This window comes from Mirounga angustirostris, unplaced genomic scaffold (genome assembly GCF_029215605.1).
Source record: "Mirounga angustirostris isolate CCGP_5_RB_7025 unplaced genomic scaffold, mMirAng1.0.hap1 SCAF_11, whole genome shotgun sequence".
NCBI lineage: Eukaryota > Metazoa > Chordata > Mammalia > Carnivora > Phocidae > Mirounga > Mirounga angustirostris.
The window spans coordinates 69,809,134-69,827,557 of NW_026991719.1; the positions used below are offsets into that span (position 1 = coordinate 69,809,134).

Here is an 18,424-nt window from a genome sequence, read left to right on the forward strand (position 1 = left end):
ATAACTCTATACATTATGCTATGCTCACCACAGTGTAGTACCATCTGTCACTATAAAATGCTATTACAATACCACTGACTGTATTCCCTGTGCTGTACCTTTTGTTATCCTGACTTATTTTTCGATAACTGGAAGTCTCTATCTTCCTTCACTCATTTTGCTCATCCTCACCCCTCCCTCTGGCAGCCATTAATTTGTCCTTGTATTAATAAGTCTCCTTCTGCTTTTTCTTTGTTTATTCATTTGTTTTGTTATTTAGTTTCCATATATAAGTGAAACCGTATGGTATTTGTCTTTCTGTGTCTGACATATTTTATTTAGCATAATACCCTCTAAACCCATCCATGTTGTTGCAAATGGCAATATCTCATCCTTTTTTATGGCTGAATAGCCAAGATATGGAAGCAACCTAAGTGTCCATTGATAGATGAATGGATAAAAAAGATGTGGTATATATTATACAATAAAATATTACTCAGTCATCATTATTTCTCAAAATAATTTTGTCATATAGAGAAAGCCATTAAAAAATGATTTGCTTAGAGTGTCAAATATGTTAGATATGTTACTGATGCCTGGTATATAGTTTGCACTTAAATATTTGTTGAATGAATAAATGAATTAATATTGGCTATGCTGATGGTCAGATTATGAGCATTTTCTTTCCTTAGAGTCATTCACTGGAGGCCTAGGGAATATCTTGCTCCCTGTTGAGTAGATTGCACCTATTCAACGCATATTCTCCTTACAGCACCAAAATAATCCTTTTAAAATCTAACTTAGATCATGCCACATCTTTGCTCAAAACCCTCCATTGACTACCCGCCGCCCCCCCCCGCCCCTCGCCATTCAGAATCAAATCCGAAGTCTGTATTGTGGTACAAAAAGCCCCTACATAGCCTGTTATTTCATTCCTTTTGAACTTCTCACTCCAGCCACACTGGCTGTTTTTCATTGTTGTTCTTTCTACATGAAATGTTTTTCCCTAAATTCCTTCAGCACTTTTCTCAAATGTCAGCTTATCAGATAGCCTTTCCCTAACCAATTTAAACAAGTAAATTTCTCACCTTATCTCCATACTGTTTTATTTTCCTTCATAGCATTTGGCACTTCGTAACATTTGTTTGTCTTTTCCTCTTGGAAACATAAGTTCCATGAGGAAAGACATCGTATTGTCCTGTATGTTGAACAAGTGCCTGGCATATAGAACGCTCAGAGTGACATAGTCTTAAAATGTATGAACTTGACCATTTATCGCAGAGGTAAGATGTTCTTTTAGTGATTGATAAAGAAATTTTCAACTTTTCATGTGTTTGTGGGTCCTGCTCCTGGGGTCCCAGAGAATGTATCCTTTAACATTTACCAAGGTCAAAATGACTCTGCAAAACTTCAAAGTATGGACTTTATTTCCGTCCCAGGCACATGTTGTACATATGCTTCATTAAAAAAAATAGCCAAAAAAGAGCATTCCAAACATAAAGATAAGAAAAAGAAAAAAAAAAAATCTCCCTTGTTCCCATAAAATTAAAGTCATACAGCCTTGCACATATTAAAAACCTAAGATAAAGTCTTTAACCTTCTGGAATGTCCTTCCTCAGGATGATTTGTAACTTTTTATGAAAAAAGAAAAAAAAAAATATATGTATATAAAACCCTGCACCAAATGTTCCTTCCCAGGAGCACTCCTTTCTTTGTGAAGACTGTGTTTCCGGGCAACTGTATTCACTTGGGCTTGAATAAAACTCTTTTTCTTTCTCTTTAAAATTTTAAGAAAGCTTTCTTCAATCTGCCTGGACCTGACTATATAGTTATTTATTAATGCAGCTCGACTTGGATTTTAGATCCTTACCTAGACAAATCACATATGTCTGAAACAATGAAAATAGTGCAAACTTTTGCACCGAGCAAAACAGCTTTCAACTGGATTATGGAGAGTATTCTGAAAGGCTTTATCGAGGATAGGAACAGTCAGTCACGAGGATGGAACGGTTTTACCGAGACAGCCGGCTAGCTGTAGCAGCTTTCCAAAGTCGCACTAGGAGGGTGGAGAAAGGGCGGAGACGGCAGACAAGGACGTAACAAGGCGGGGCTGGTGAGGTGAGCCGAATTGAGCTGTTTTGTCCCTCTCTGCCCACCATATGAAAAACTCAGACGGAGAAGGTCACAGTTATGGCGGCTGTGAGGGTAAGTTTAAAAAAAAAAACCACAAAAAAAACCTTCCTTAGTTTCTGGGTGCAGATAGCATTCTAGTAACTATAGAAGGGATCCTCCTAACTTCAGAAGGGAGCCCTACAGCAAGAGGCGGGGTGGAGGTGGGGTTGTGAGAGAATTGACAAGGCCAGGGAATCTTAAAAAACGTTTGCAGCCTCCAGACACCGACCTCTCCACCTTGGATTTCCTGAGCCTGGGACAGTACTCTCTCCTCCGTCCCCTGCAGTTAACTGTTTATACAGCGGCATGGTGAAAACTGGGGAACGGCCGGGTGAAAAAGACTGGCTTGGCGACAAGCAGCAGCAGACTTGTGGGTCTTGAACTGAAAGAGTAAAAATCCTGGGAATTCGACTGGGCGCACAGGCCGGAGTCTCATGACCCTTTGAAAGACTTTGTTCAAACATTTGGAGGTGAAATAGACTAGGATAGAGACATCTCAGAGTCTCTACGCAGTGCGCGGTGTTTGTATTCACTGTTGTTCCTTTCCGGGTTTGAATAATAGGTTACCTAAGTTTCTTTTGAGTTCTGTAATGGGAAAAGATGCCTTTACTTAGGAATCTATGTACCGGAAGTGACTCAGCTGGCTGCTAGCTGCTGTTCCCTAAGTAGGTTTCAATATTAGTAGTAGACAAATATCTACAGGTGGGTATTTGTAGCGGGTTTTAAGTGTAAAATGCACTGCTTGCAGAAGATACAAATATGAATAATTCAGTTCAGCCACAGTTTAAGGTGACTCAGTATCCATCTGGATTGACCATTCTTCATTTCAGCATTTCTGGTTCTCATAACTTACCGGAATTACCACAATAGCCTTGTAACTGGACTCGCAGTCTCTAGCTTAGCTCTCGTGGAATCCGTTTTCCCTTAACTGCCGGAGTACTGATAGTAAAATGCAAATCTGATTATATCCCTTTCCTACTTAAAGACCTTTATTGGCACTCCATCATCTGCCCTCTGGGGTCAGGTCAGACTCCTGTGTCTCTAACATCCAACCCTGCCTTGGCTTTTCAGCTTCATCTGTTGTCTCTTGGGAAATTTTTTAACATCTGTACTCCAAGTCTTTTCCCCTGCTATTTCTCTGGACCTGATGGGAAACATCCTCATCTGGTTAGTTCCTATTTAAGTCCATTCGTTCATTTAACAGCTATTTGTGTACGGCCTCCTCATATACTAAGCACAAAATGCGTTTTCCAAGATAGTGTTCCCTACTTCCCCAACCTAATATAAATAACTCCTTTTTGTGCTTCCAGAGGACCCTGGGCATACTTTTACCTTAGGACTTACCACATTTCAAATAATAGACTACTGCCTGCTCTACCCTCCTATAAACTGCTTGAGGACAGTAATTATGATATTAATTTTTGTATCCCTAGCACAGGTATGACTTACATTAGGTAGTCAATAAAAGCTACAGGAATAAATAAACACCAGGCAATGAAGAAGTAGTGTACTCTGTGATTCAGAGCAAGAAAAGTGCCTTGCCTCAGGAGAAGTACAAAGTGATCTGAGGGTTCAAAAGAGAGAACTCAAACCTGGTTGAGGAGAATAAAGAACGCTGCATGGAGGAGGTGCAGAGACAGAAGGAATAGTCAGTGGTGAAAAGCAAACCAGAATAGAGTGTTGTCACTGAAGCCTAGAGGAGAGAGTTGAACAGTCTTTTGGTTTAGCCATTAATAAGTCACTGGAAGCTACCATTTGTTAAGTGCTTACTACAAGATCAGGCACCGTGCAAAAATACTTTACATATGATATTTACTTAAATCTCGAGACAACTTTATCTTGTAGTTATGATCACCGTTTTACAAACGAAAAACTAAGGTTGAGGGAAGTCAAGTCAATTGCCCTAAATCATAATGCTAATAAGAGCTGAAGTGAGAAAAGCCAGTATAAATAAAGTGGTAGAGGGAGAACCTAGATTGTAAGGGGTTAAGGAAAGGCTCAGGGGTGGGAAACTGGCCTTAATTTAGCACTTACTTTGGCCAGCTGCTCTACATGTATTATTTCATTTTAGTCCTTTCAGTGACCCTAAGAAATGGGGTAGTATCCCCATTTTATTTATGAAAAAAACAGGCTTAGAAAAAGTGCTTGCTCCAGGTCATATAGCTGCCAAGTGGAAGAGTCAGGTTCAAATGCAGGTATATTTGGCTCCAAAGTCCATGATCCTTCCATTACTCCTTGCTTCTGAAAGGAAGGGTACATTACTCTTTGGAAAAGTGTGTGGTAAAAGGAAGGAAATAAATCTTGGGATACAGGTAACAAATTCCAGAAAAGGTGTCTTTTCATTTAAAAAAGTCATGAGACTGTCAATTATATCTTGATAAAACTGGAAAAACAAAGTCAGGAGGCCTGAGCCGGTTTGGTGACAAAGGGAAATGTGCCAAAAACTAGTATAGAGGTGGGATGCCTGGGTGGCTTAGTTGCTGAGGTGTCTGCCTTTGGCCCAGGTCATGATCCCAGGACCCTGGGATCGAGTCCCACATTGGGCTCCTTGCTCAGAGGGGAGCTTGCTTCTCCCTCTGCCTGCTGCTCTCCCTGCTTGTGCTCTCTCTCTCTCTCTCTATAAAATCTTAAAAAAAAACTAGTATAGAGGAAAGATAATAATTGTTATCACAGCTAGCTATTAAGTTATTAAACATTTACTGTGCTAGGCATTTTTGCTGAGCATTTTACGTGCATTTTCTCATTTATGCTTCACAGTGGCCCTATGAGTAGGTAGTTATCAGCATTTTACAGGTAAGTAAACTGAAGCTTAGAAAGTTTGAGTAACTTGCCCACAGTCACATGGTAGTAAGCAGTAGAGCTGGATCTGAAATTACATGATCTGAGTCCCGATTATGAGGCTTAAGTTTGAGGAAGTATTTGTGAGGCCAAGGTACCAAAAGGGTGATCTGTGTTCATTTTGAAGCCCTAGAGTTTAATAACAAAGAGTAAGATAGAGGGGAACCCAGCAAGTTGGCAGAAAACTCTATAAAAAATATTACATAAATCTTGAAATAGAGCTTGTTGAGCAGATATGATAGTGGAACACTGACGTGGAATTACCCTCAAGGAATAAGGACTATGTTGATTTTTCCTCCTGACTTCTTGAATCAGAAAGAATGGCTTGAGGGCTGGCCTTCATTTAAAAGGATTGGTAGGAGAGGCACCTGGGTTGTGCAGTCACTTAAACCTCTCTTAGTTTTTGCTCAGGCCCTGATCTCAGGGTCATGGGACAGAGCCCTGTGTCGGGCTCTGTGCTGAGTGCAGAGTCGGCTAAAATTTCTCTCTCTCTTTCTCTCTCCTGCCCCTCCCCACCTCTCTCTCAGATAAATAAATCTTTTTAAAAAAAGGACTGGGAAGAATGTAGTAGTGTTAGACAAAAGCCAAGTTTCTTTCATGCCAGAGGTTGAGTGAATTTGAGGAAAATGTGAGTCTCTAAAGAAAATTTGTTTATGATAAAATACATATTATTAAAATGTGGGGGCACCTGGGTGGCTCAATTGGTTAAGCATCTGTCTTTGGCTCAGGTCATGATCTCAGGGTCCTGGGATAGAGCCCTGCATTGGGCTCCCTGCTCAGTGGGGAGTCTGCTTCTCCTTCTCCCTCTGTCCCTCCTCCTGCTCATTCTCTCTCTCTCTCTTAAATAATAAATAAAATCTTTAAAAAAAGAAAACAAAACTAAATATGGCTACCATTTATTGAGCACTTCCTGTGTGTCCAACACTGTGCCAAGCTGTTGATGCACATCATTTCATTCTCATGAGAAGTTTTTGAATGTAGGTAATTTTATTAGCTCAAAGAACAGGAGTAGAGCAGAAGGAAAATCAAAGGTGCAACAGGAGGTTGTAGTTAGAAAAAAGCTTGTTGAGTGTATGATTTTAGCTATTAGCAAGTTCTGGGTAATGGTAAATTCAGGGTATACTCATGGAGTGGATAGCCACAGTGGAGTGAATATGAAGGTCTATGGAGGTAAGGTAAAAGAGTGAGAGGAGGCTTTTGGGTGGTTTGTCCACATGCATATTAAAGTCATTCTTAGTTAAAGCAGGATTTAGAGTATAGAAGACTGCTAACCAGGATTCTAACTCTTTGATGTGATGCAGTGACCAGGAGGCAGGTAGATGATAGTGCTAAGAATGAATAGGTAGATGGTATAAACTTCAAAGTAGCAGAGTTACTTTTATTTCTTTTATATAAACTTTTTTTTTAATTGAAGTATAGCATATATCCATCAAAGTACACAAGTCATAAGCAGCTTGGTAAATTTTCATAAAACAATCATGTTTATTGAATCAGAACCCAAATTAAAAAAAAAAAAAAGAGCATTACCAACAGCCCAGAAACCTTTCCTTCTGTTCCCCTACATTGTTATCCTCCACCATAGATTATTTTTGCTTATTTTTGAGCTTCAGATAAATGGAATGGTGCAGTATTTACTGTGTTATGTCTGGCTTCTTTCACCCAATATTATGTTTCTGAGATTCAGCCATTATGCATGTAACACTAATTCATTTTTATTACTGTATGACATTTAAGAAGGTGACTGTATCATGATTTATTTATCCATTTTACTCTTGATGAACATTTGAATTATCTTCAGTTTTGAGCTATTACACAAATAATGACCCTGTGAACATTCTTCTGTATGTCTTTTTTTGTGCACGGAAGTGTACATGTCTATTGTGTATATACCTAGGAATGGGATTGCCAGGTCATAGGGCATGTAGCTTTGGTAGATACTGCCAAATAGTTTTTCAAAGTGGTTATACCAATTTACATTCCATTCAAGAGAGTTCTAGTTGTTCTACTTCCTCACTAATAAGAACAGAGATTTTTACCTAAGGGTGAAGAAGTAATAGCTTAGAAGTAGCATTGGATATCAGGAAGAAGAAAATTAACCTCCTTTCCCTGAGACACTTTGAATAGCCTCCTCTCAGTATTATAGGGGAAGTAGAGACCTCAGAGGACAGTCATGTTTCATTTCAGGCAAGGAGAGGGGAGGGTAGACACAATGCAAGGACTTTTGGAGGTTTTTTTTTTTTTTTTTAAAGATTTTATTTATTTATTTATTTGACAGAGAGAGACACAGCGAGAGAGGGAACACAAGCAGGGGGAGTGGGAGAGGGAGAAGCAGGCTTCCCACGGAGCAGGGAGCCTGATGCGGGGCTCGATCCCAGGACCCTGGGATCATGACCTGAGCCGAAGGCAGATGCTTAACGACTGAGCCACCCGGGCGCCCCGGACTTTTGGAGTTTTGAGGAATAGCAGAAAGTTTGGTCAGTGGAGAAATTAGAATACAGGAGATAATACATGAGGGATTATATTTTGGGGCTTGGGCCAAGGATGATGGATATGGAGAGGAACATGGACATCATAGGACTTAAGGTTTTAAAATCCTTGATAATACCAGCTGCATATTCCTTTGTGTCAACTTTAGTCCTTGTCTGTTTCCTTTCCTTGTTTCATGTAAGTTGTACCAGAAAATAGAACCTAACAAAGTGAAATTTGTTAGGTTGGGAAGACTGGTGTTCAGCAAAATCAGTGTTCCTGTTTCCACTTAGCATTGTTGAACATGTTTATTTTCAGTGCAACTTTGAAAGTTAAGCTTTGAAACCCTTAGCCTATTTAACTATGTTTGGTATAGGTTCCAGGATATCACTTTATACCATAAAGTGAAAATGATGTGTGCATTGCCTCTTCCCACACCCACATGACTGACTATTCCCTGTAACGCCATCCTCAAAAATGGTGGTTAGGTGTTCTGTGAGCGTCTTTGAATATGGAAATAAAATATTGCTTGTCATGTATCCTAAGGTTATAGAGAACTATGGCATGTTCAAGTTATCTTAAGTAGTGTTTTAATGAAAGGATGCATAGTTTAGCAAGAAGGCCTAGGAAAGTGTCTCACCAGCCAAACAAACCTCAAGAAGAACCATTCAGAATATCATAGCAACTCTGGTAGTTACCAATCTCATGACTGGACTGTTCTGTTTCTGCTAACTCTGCATGTTTTATATCAAGACTTTCCTAGAGAAAGGATTTGATTGGGTTGGCTAGACACTAACCACTACAAAGTACCCCTGTTGGGCAGAAATTGCACCTCAGGCCCCTTTATAAAACAGCCTCTAGTTGGCTGCCTTTGGCTCAGGTACCAATCCCTAGTCTGGTCAGTTTTGGCCAGGGCATCAGTCCTGTAGTTCAAAGCATAGCAACCTATGTTAGGAATCATAGAAGGGAACACTAATTTTCAGATGCTCTGAAGCTTCTTAGAAGGGCCAAGGCAATGGACGGATATACTTTTGGGGTTCATGGTCTGTCTGGTATAAATTTACTTTTTTTGAATACTTTCCAGAAGTAAGTAGTAAAGTTGTTGAAATATGGTAGAACATTTTTAGAATTGCTATTAAAACCTAACTTACTAACCTCTTGTAATTTAAATTGGGAAATTGGTTCCTCAAGGATAAAAAACAGCAAGATGGTGGAGTATTTGAATGCTAGGATATGTTGGAATTTTATTTTGAAGGTAGTAGAGAACCATTGAAATAAATCCAAAATGATTATGATTTTTAAATTTAATGTAAAATATTACAGTTATCAAAAAGGCATTAATGAACACTGTAAATGTAGGTGAAACCTCCTGTGTATCCCTCCAACTCTGATTGCATTCTCCTTGCTTCCTAAACCCCCCATAGCTACTTTCCTGACTTGTATTTAATATTGCTATGTGTGTTTTGAGACTTACTCTATATGCATGTATTCCTAAACTTTATACACTGTTGTTTTGTGTGCTTTTAAGCTTTATATAAATTTTATTTATGCAGTTATCTATTCTTCTGCATGTGTTTTTATCAAGTAGCAGTTTGTGATACATACATGTTTTTATGTGTAGCTGTAGTTCATTTATTTTCACGTGCATAGTATTCTGTTATACGAATATAACAGATTTATTTCTTCATTCTCTCTTTTTTTTTAATTTTCCAAAGATTTATTGAAGCAGAAACAAGTTGGTCAGATATTTGTTGGAAAAAAAGCAGTTTTAATGGTATTCAAAAATACTTTTTAAAAAGTATTCTAGTACAAGTTTTCTTCATAAACTAGATTATGTTGTAAACTTTTTCCTAAATCTTTTAAGAGTGTTGGTTGTTAAGAACTAGAGATTATTCCTATTCCAAATCTATCTTGCGCTCCTGAAAAACTGCAGAAAGGCACTTGAAAGCTGTTTCTTTAAGATACGGATTTCTTTTTTATTCTTGCTGGTAGTATTGCTGCACTGACTCTGTGCCCTCTTTACTCAAGGTCATCGTGATGCTCTTCATTCTCTTAATGGGTACTGTAGTCACTTTTTTCTATTACAAATAATGCTATTATGAACTATAATATGCAAATCTCCTTGGACCCATGTGAGTTTCCCTGCTATACCATAGACTAGCTGTGTGACTTTGGGCAAATCACTTAACCTGTCGAAACGTCAGTTTTCTTATCTGAACCCTTAGGATAAGAATAGTACTTATCCCCTAGAGTTTTATACTAGGAGATACTAAGTAGATAGTATATTATGTGCACAACACTATGCATGGGTTATAGCAGACATCCAATAATTTCTAGCTCCTGTTACTCTCGGTGTTTAAAAGAATATATTCCCAGCACTTAAGGTAATGCCATTATTTCTTCTGACCTTTAGATCCCAATTTAAGTCACACCTCGTTCAGGCCAGTGGATTGATAACCTGTTTCTTGTGAATATCAGTAGTCTCAAGCAAGTAGAATAGAAATTTGTTGTGTTAACATGACCAGTTATTTATTGAAATGAATATTTATACACAGCCTGGTTTCTTCTTAGACTCATTTTGATTTCTTTCAGACTCTTGATGCTTATTCATGATACTTTTAATGGTAAACAATTTTTAAAACGTATAAAATGTAATGTGCTTTTTTGGTTACCATACCCTTTATGTATAAAATGTTCTTCCTCTCTTCATCGTTCAAACCCTAAGCCAATAAACAAGAAATTTGAATGGAGAGATTATTGCAGAGATTGTTTAGTCAAAAACTGTCATGTGAAACATAAAATAATTTTTATGACTTAAGAAAGGTTTCTTTAAGAATAACCCTAATTGAGGGCACCTGGGTGGCTCAGTTGATTAAGCATCAACTCTTAATTTCGGCTCAGGTCATGATCTCAGGGTTGTGGTATTGAGCCCCACATCAGGTTCCATGCTCAGTAGCGAGTCTGCTGGAGATTCTCTCCCTCTCCCTCTCCCCCTTCCCCCCCCCACACTCACTTGCTCTCTGTCTCTCAAAGAAATAAATCTTAAAAAAAAGGAATAACCCTAATTGAAGGAGGTAAAATTCTAGTAGAGTAGGAGAGTACCATTTCCATTGATCTATGAACCCTAACTGATAAAGAGTGTAATTAAGGCATAATAGAGTCTCAAACCTTTGAATATTGAGATGCTAAAGGCTTTGTAGTTTGTTGCTGTTTTACACCTATAGTTTTTTCACAGGTACTTTATTTTTTTTGTCTTTTCAAGTTTTTATTTAAATTACAGTTAGCATACAGTATAATATTAGTTTCAGGTGTACAATATAGTGATTCATTACTTCCATACAAGACCTGGTGCTCATCATAACAACTGCAATCCTTAATCACCATCATCTGTTTAACCTATCCCCCTACCCACGTCCCCTCTGGTAACCATCAGTTTGTTCTTTATAGTTAAAAGTTTGTTTTTTGGTTTGCCTTTCTCTCTCTTTTTTTTTTCCCTTATGCTCTTTGTTTTGTTTCTTAAAATCCACATATAAGTGAAATCATATGGTATTTGTCTTTTTCTGACTGACTTATTGGTCGCTTAGCATAATACTCTCTAGCTCCACCCATGTCTTTGCAAAGGGCAAGATCTCATTCTTTTTTTACGGCTGACTAATATTCCATTACACACACACACACACACACACACACACCCCACTTCTTTATCCATCCATTAGTTGATGGACATTTGGGCTGTTTCCTTAATTTAGCTATTGTAGATAATGCTGCTATAAACACTGGGGTGCATGTATTAGTATTTTTTTTTATTATGTTCAGTTAGCCAGCATATAGTACATCCTAAGTTTTTGATGTAGTGTTCATGATTCATTAGTTGCATATAACACCCAGTGCTCATCACAACGTGTATTTTTAGGTAAATCCCTGATAGTATAATTGCTGGATTATAGGATAGTTCTGTTTTTAACTTTTTGAGGAAGCTCCATACTATTTTCCAGAGTGGCTGCACCAGTTTGGATTCCCACCAACACTGCAAGAAGGTTCCCCTTTGTCAACACCCTCCCCAATATCTGTTGTTTCTTGTGTTGTTGATTTTAGCCATTCTCACTGTTGAGGGGTGATATCTCATTGTAGTTTTGATTTGTATTTCCCCGATGATGAGTGATGTTGAGCATCTTTTCATGTGTCTGTTGACCTTCTGGATATCTTCTTTGGAAAAATGTCTATTCATGCCCATTTTTAATTGGATTATTTGTTTTTTGGTGTTGAGTTTTATAAGTTTGTTATATATTTTGGATGCTAACCCTTTATCAGATATGTTATTTGCAAATATCTTCTCCCATTCCGTAGGTGGCCTTTTAGTTTTGTTGATTATTTCCCTTGCCCTGCAGAAGCTTTTTATCTTGATAAAGTCCTAGTAGTTTGTTTTTGCTTTTGTTTCCCTTGCCTCAAGAGAATTATCTAGTAAGAAGTTGCTAAGGCTGGTGTCAAAGAGGTTACTATCTATGTTCTCTAGGATTTTGATGGTTTTCTGTCTCACATTTAGATCTTTCATCCATTTTGAATTTATTTTTGTGTATAGTGTACAAAAGTGGTCCAGTTTCATTCTTTTGCATGTTGCTGTCCAATTTTCCCAACACCATTTGTTGAAGAGACCGTCTTTTTTTTCCAATTGGATATTCTTTCCTGCTTTGTCAAAGATTAATTGACCATATAGTTGTGGGTTCCTTTCTGGGTTTTCTATTATGTTGCATTGACTTATGTGTCTATTTTTGTACCAGTACGCTACTGTCTTGATCACTACAGCTTTGTAATATAGCTTGGGGTAAGGAATTGTGATGTCTCCAGCTTTGCTTTTCCTTTTCAAGGTTGCTTTGGCTATTCACAATCTTTTCTGGTTCCACACAAATCTTAGGATTGTTTGTTCTAGCTCTGTGAAAAATGCTGATGATATTTTGATAAAGGATTTCATTAAATGTGTAGATTACTTTGGGTAGTATAGACATTTTAACAGTATTTGTTTTTCCAATCCACGAGCATGGCATGTCTTTCCATTACTCTGTTTCCTCTTCTTTAATGAACGTTTTATACAGGTCTGTCACCTCTTCGGTTAAATTTATTCCTAGGTATCTTACAGTTTTTGCTGCAATTGTAAATGGGATTGATTCCTTGATTTCTCTTTCTGCTGCTTCATTATTGGTGTATAGAAATGCAACAGATTTCTGTACATTGATTTTGTATCCTGTGAATTTACTGAATTAGTGTATCAGTTCTAGTAGTTTTTTAGCGAGTCTTTAAGGTTTTCTATATAGAGTATCATGTCATGTGCAAATAGTGAAAGTTTGACTTCTTCCTTGCTGATTTGGATGCTTTTATTTCTTTTTGTTGTCTGATTGCTGTGACTGGTACTGTGTTAAAAAACAGTGATGAGAGTGGACATCCTTGTCTTGTTCCTGACCTTAGAGGAAAAGCTCTCAGTTTTTCCCTATTGTGGATGATATTAGCTGTGGGTTTTTTTTTTTTTTTTTATCTATGGCCTTTATTATGTTGTACATTCTTTCTAACCCTAATTTGTTGAGGGTTTTTATCATGAATGTATGTTGTACTTGATCAAATGCTTTTTCTGCATCTATTGAATGGATTGTATGGTTCTTACCCTCTTTTAGGGGTGTCTTTATCTGGTTTTGGTATCAGGGTAATGCTCTTCTCATAGAATGAATTTGGAAGTTTTCCTACTTTTTCTATCTTTTGGAATATTTTGAGAAGAACGGGTATTAACTCTTCTTTATGTTTGGTAGAATTTGCCTGTGAAGCCATGTGGCCCTGAACTTTTATTTGTTGGGAGATTTTTGATTAGTGATTCTGTTTCTTTGCTGATTATCCATCTGTTCAAGTTTTCTTTTTCTTATTTTTTCAGTTTTGGTACTTTAAATCTTTCTAGGAATATATTCATTTCTTCCAGATTGTTCAATTTGTTGGTATATAATTTTTCATAATATTGTTGTAATTGTTCATATTTCTGTGGTGTTGGTTGTTATTTCTCCTCTCTTGTTGGTGGTTTTGTTTAAATGGGTCCTTTCTCTTTTGTTTTGTTCAGTCTGGCTAAGGGTTTATCAATTTTATTGATTTTTTTTTTTTCAAAGAACCAGCTCCTGGTTTCACTGATCTATTTTTTTTTTTTTTTTAGTTTCTATATCATTTTTTTCTGCACTAATCTTCATTATTTTCTTCCTTTTGCTGGCTTTGTTGTTCCTTTAATAGCTCCTTTAGGTATAAGGTTGGCTAGGTTGTGTATTCGATATTTTTCTTGCTTATTAAGGTAGGCATGTATTGCTCTATACTTCCCTCTTAGGACTGCTTTTGCTGCATCCCAAAGGTTTTGGACTGTTGAGTTTTCGTTTTCATGTATTTTTTTTTTAAATTTCCTTGAATGGGTTGACACATTCATTATTTAGTAGAATGTTCTTTAACCTCCATGTATTTGTGGTCTTTCCAAATATTTTCTTGTGGTTGGCTTCAAGTTCCATAGCATTGTTGTCAGAAAAGATGCTTGGTATGATCTCAATCTTTTTGTTATTTGTTGAGGAATGATTTGTGACCTAGTATGTCCTCTGTTGTGGAGAGTGTCCCATGTGAACTTGAAAAGAATGTGTATTCTGCTGTTTTAGGATGGTATGTTCTGAATAGTCTGTTAAGTCCATCTAGTCCAGTGTGTCATTCAGAGCTGTTGTTTCTTTGTTGATTTTCTGCCTAGATGATCTGTCCATTGATGTAAGTGGAGTTTAAAGCCTCCTACTGTTATTGTGTTATTATCAATGAATTCCTTTACATTTGTTATTAATTGTTTTATATATTTGGCTGCTCCCTTATTGGGTGCATAAATAATTACAATTGTTAGATCTTCTTGTTGGATTGTCCTCTTTATTATGGTATAGTACTCTTCATCTCTTGTTACAGTCTTTTGTTTAGAGTGTTTAAAGTGTAGTTTTCCTCAGATTGCCAAGGGCTCAAATTGACACTCTTCCCCTCAAATTCCAGCCCCTGTGCTCAAGTTTGTGCACAAAAGTGGGCATAATTATAACAGCAAAGTGAAGCAACCCAAACATCTAACTACTTCTGTGCAATATAGAATGGATAAAAGGAGTGTGCTAGGCTGAGAACATCTCCAACAAGCACATCAAAGAACAGTATATACAGCAGGATTCTGGTTAGTAAAAAAAACCAAAACCAAAAACAAACAAACCTGGGAAGAATAAAACAGGATGAAACCAGAGAGGGAGACAAACCGTAAGTGACTTCTTAAGCATAGGAAAGAAACTGAGGCTTGCTGGAGGGGAGGTGGGGGGATGGGGTAACTAGGTGATGGACATTAAGGAGGGCACATGATGGAACGAGCACTGGGTGTTGTATGCAACTGATGAATCACTGAACTCTACCTCTGAAACTAATAACACACTATATTGTTAATTAATTGAACTTAAAATTAAAAAAAAGTAGTTTTCCAATATAAGTATTGGTACTCTGGCTTTCATGTAACATCCATTTGCATGATAAATGTTTCTCCCTCCGCTCACTTTCAACGTGCAAGTGTCTTTAGGTTTATAATAAATTTCTTATAGGCAGCATATACTTCGGTCTTGTTGTTTTTTTTTTAAGATTTTATTTATTTATTTTAGACAGAGAGAGAGAGAGAGTGAATGCATGTGTGCATGTGTGGGGGGAGGGACAGAAGGAAGGAGAGAATCTCAATCAGACTCCTTGCTGAGCATGGAGCCTGACCTGGGGCTTGATCTCACCAAACTGAGATCACAACCTAAGTTGAAAACAAGAGTTGGTCACTTAACTGATGGAGCCACCCAGTTGCCCCTTGGGTCTTGTTTTTTTTATCCATTCTTACACCCTATGTCTTTTGCTTGGAGCATTTAGTCCATTTACATTCAGAGTAATTATTGATAGATATGTATTTAGTGTCATTACTTGTTTTGTCATTGTTTCTGGAGATTTTTCCACTCAGAGTCTCTCTTAATATTTCTTGCAGTGGTGGTTTAGTGGTGAGGAACTCCTTTAGTTTTTGTTTGTTTGGAAAACTCTTTATCTCCCCTTCTATTTTGAGTGATAGCCTTGCTATTTTTCCCATTCAGCACATTGAATATATCATGCCACTCCCTTCTGACTTGCCACATTGTGTTGAGAAATCTTCAGCTAGCTTAATGAGTCTTCCCTTGTAAGTTAGGTACTTCTTTTGTCCTGCTGGTTTTATGATTTTTTTCTTCATCACTGTATTTTGTAAATTTAATTACAATATGTCCTGGTCTGGGCCTGCTTTGTTGATTGTGATAGGAGTTCTCAGTGCCTCCTAGATCTGGATGTCTGTTTCCTTCCCCAGATTAGGGAAATTTTCAGCTATTATCCCTTCAAAACTTTTTTCTGCCACTTTTTACTCTCTCTTCTTCTTCTGGGATTCTTACAATACGAATGTTATTAAGTTTGATGGAGTCTTTGAGTTCCATAAGTCTGTTCTCGTGTTCCATAATTCTCTCTCTCTCTTGTTCAGCATCATTATTTTCCATTATTTTGTCTTCTAGGTTACTTATTCATTCCTCTGTTTTTTCCAGCCTGCTGTTCGTTGCATCAAGCCTGTGTCCAGTCTCAGTTATTGCATTTTTCATTTTTTTTAAATGTTTTCTTTTATGCTGGGTGTGGAGCCCAATGTGGGGCTTGAAATCTTGACCCTGAGATCAAGATCTGAGCTGAAATCAAGAGTTGGATGCTTAACCAACTGAGCCATTCAGGCACCTCGCATTTTTCATTTTTGACTGTTTTTTAATTCTTTTATGTCTGTGGTAAGGCCCTACCTGATGTCTTCCATTCTTTTCTCAACCTCAGCAAGTATCCTTATGATTATTACCTTAAGTTTCCATCAGGCATGGTACTTATATTGGTTTCGTTAGATCTCTGGCGGTGACTTTATCTTGTTCTTTCATTTGGGATGAATTCCTCCATCTTGGCATTTTGTCTAAGTCTCTGCCTTCTTCTGTGTTTTAGAAAAGCCCATTATGTTTTCCTGCTCCTGAGAGTAATGGCTTCATGAAGAAGATGTTATAGTATCTAAGGCTTCCCACTTCCGGGAGTGTCTCTAGTCTGTGCTGTGTGTGTGCTCTGCTGTTGTGTTTTGGCTCTTCTGTTCTTCAGTCCAGTCATCTGCAGAGGCTTCCCTAGCTTGCATTGGGCAGTGTTTGGTCCTTGGCCAGAATGTGGCAAGTTTTAACTAGGTGACCTGATACTACTTCCACTAGAACTGAAGCCCTGCAGAGCTCTCTGGGCTGGACACATGGTATGGGCAGGGGTTTCTACTGGTCTGGGGAAGGGGCCTGCTGTGCTGGGACCGAGGTAGACTTGACTGAGAAGGGCAGTACTGCCAAAGTGTAGGGGTATGGGACTTGTAACCAGGTTAAGCAGCCAGTGGAGGTGCTGTGCTGTTTGCTACAGGTGGCTCTGTGTTTATGCTGAGGGGCAGATCAGGGAATGAAGCCAGCCAGCTCCTGTTTCTGTGCGGAGGGGTCTGGGTGCTTGCTGTTCTCCATGAAGCACTGTGAGAAAAACAAAGAATCTCCCTACTGTGTGTTCCAGGCTTTTTTCAGATCAATGTTTCTACACTGTTTGCCTTTGGGTTGTTTACCTGCCTTATCTCCAGGAGCAGGGCAGTGCCCTTTGGGCTGTATTCCAGCCAAATATGTTGCCTTTTAAACTCCAGGTCTTAGGGAGGTGGTACTGGCAGAGGCCTGCGCTGGTCTCCTGGGGGAGGGTCTTGCCATGCTGGGACTGAGGAAGGCTGACCCAGAAGGACAGTCATGCCAGAGCACAGAGCTGTGAGACTTGGTGTAAGCAAGTTAGGCAGCCAGTGTTGGGACTCATCTGTTTTCTGCAGGTGGCTTTTTGGTTATGCTGAGGGGCAGGGGAGGGAAATGGCTCTAGCCAGCTCCTTTGTCCCAAGAGAGGAATCTCTCTGAATGCTGCCTGTTAGGGATGTGCTCCAAGAGGAGTGAATAATCTCCCCAGTGTGTGCCCCAAGCGTTCTCCCTCTCCTCAGCAGCACTCATAGCTCGTTTCTCCCCTTAACCATGTGTCCATACTTACTACCTTCTTCAGTGTGCCTTCTCTCCTTTTAGTTGTGGAATTCATTCTGTCAGTCTTCAGGTAGGTTTCTGGGGTATTTAGAATGATTCGATAGTTATCTAGTTGCATTTGTGGGACAAGATGGGTCCTCCTGTTCCATCACCACCGTCTCTCTCAACTAGTATTTCAGTCATTTAAAGTACATGATTTGATATGCAATTGTGGAAAGACCAAATTGTATAGGTGCGTTTTTGTAGTTTATTTGTCCTTTAGTACCACTGTGTTTTTCAAGGATTTTGTGAGAAAATGCAGGCAGAGTTTTAAAATTTTCTGTTTCAGTGAATTATCTGCTTTTCATGTAGCGGTATAATGAATAATGGCATAGCTGTTAGACTCTGTTATTCTCTGTAGATTTAATGTTAGTTTATTCTCTTAGAAATGATTCACCCACTCATTATTTTCTGAAGAAAATAAGCACTGTGATACATACAAATTTTTGTTAGTGACTCACTGGTGATTAAAACTGTACCTTTGTGTAAGACTTTTATGTTGCTGTCAGGAAATAGCTCTTAGGCTATGGCTATGAAATGCAGCATTAATGCCCTTTCTTGTTTTACCTCTAGTCAGAAAGAAATACAGTAGTATTTCTGTTAGAGCAGAAGATGAGTTCAGTAGCACTTGCCATTGTCAGAAACTTTATTACCCCTGGAAAGTAGTACAGGAGGCACAAGGGTACATTCCAGAAGTCACTAAAAGGAAATTAAAATATGCTTTCATAGGCAAGTATGGCCAGATGGGTCCTGTATGACCCAAAGGAGTGGAACCAGGACCAGTGAAAGTATATGGACATGTATTT

General features: G+C 38.4%; 1 protein-coding gene across 5 annotated transcripts in view; it reads left to right on the forward strand.

Annotated features, from left to right (window-relative positions):
• The first annotated feature begins 2,061 nt into the window (after window positions 1–2,061).
• Window positions 2,062–18,424, forward strand: part of APOOL (apolipoprotein O like) — a 138,444-nt gene continuing 122,081 nt past the window's right edge. For 3 of the 5 annotated variants that reach the window (XM_045879949.3, XM_064574299.1, XM_064574297.1), the window contains exon 1: window positions 2,062–2,184. In XM_045879949.3, coding sequence (XP_045735905.1) covers window positions 2,170–2,184 — 15 coding nt within the window. In that variant the 5' untranslated portion in view covers window positions 2,062–2,169. The remainder of the gene's footprint in view (window positions 2,185–18,424) is intronic. The other 2 variants (XM_064574298.1, XM_045879959.3) reach the window with 2 other exon arrangements.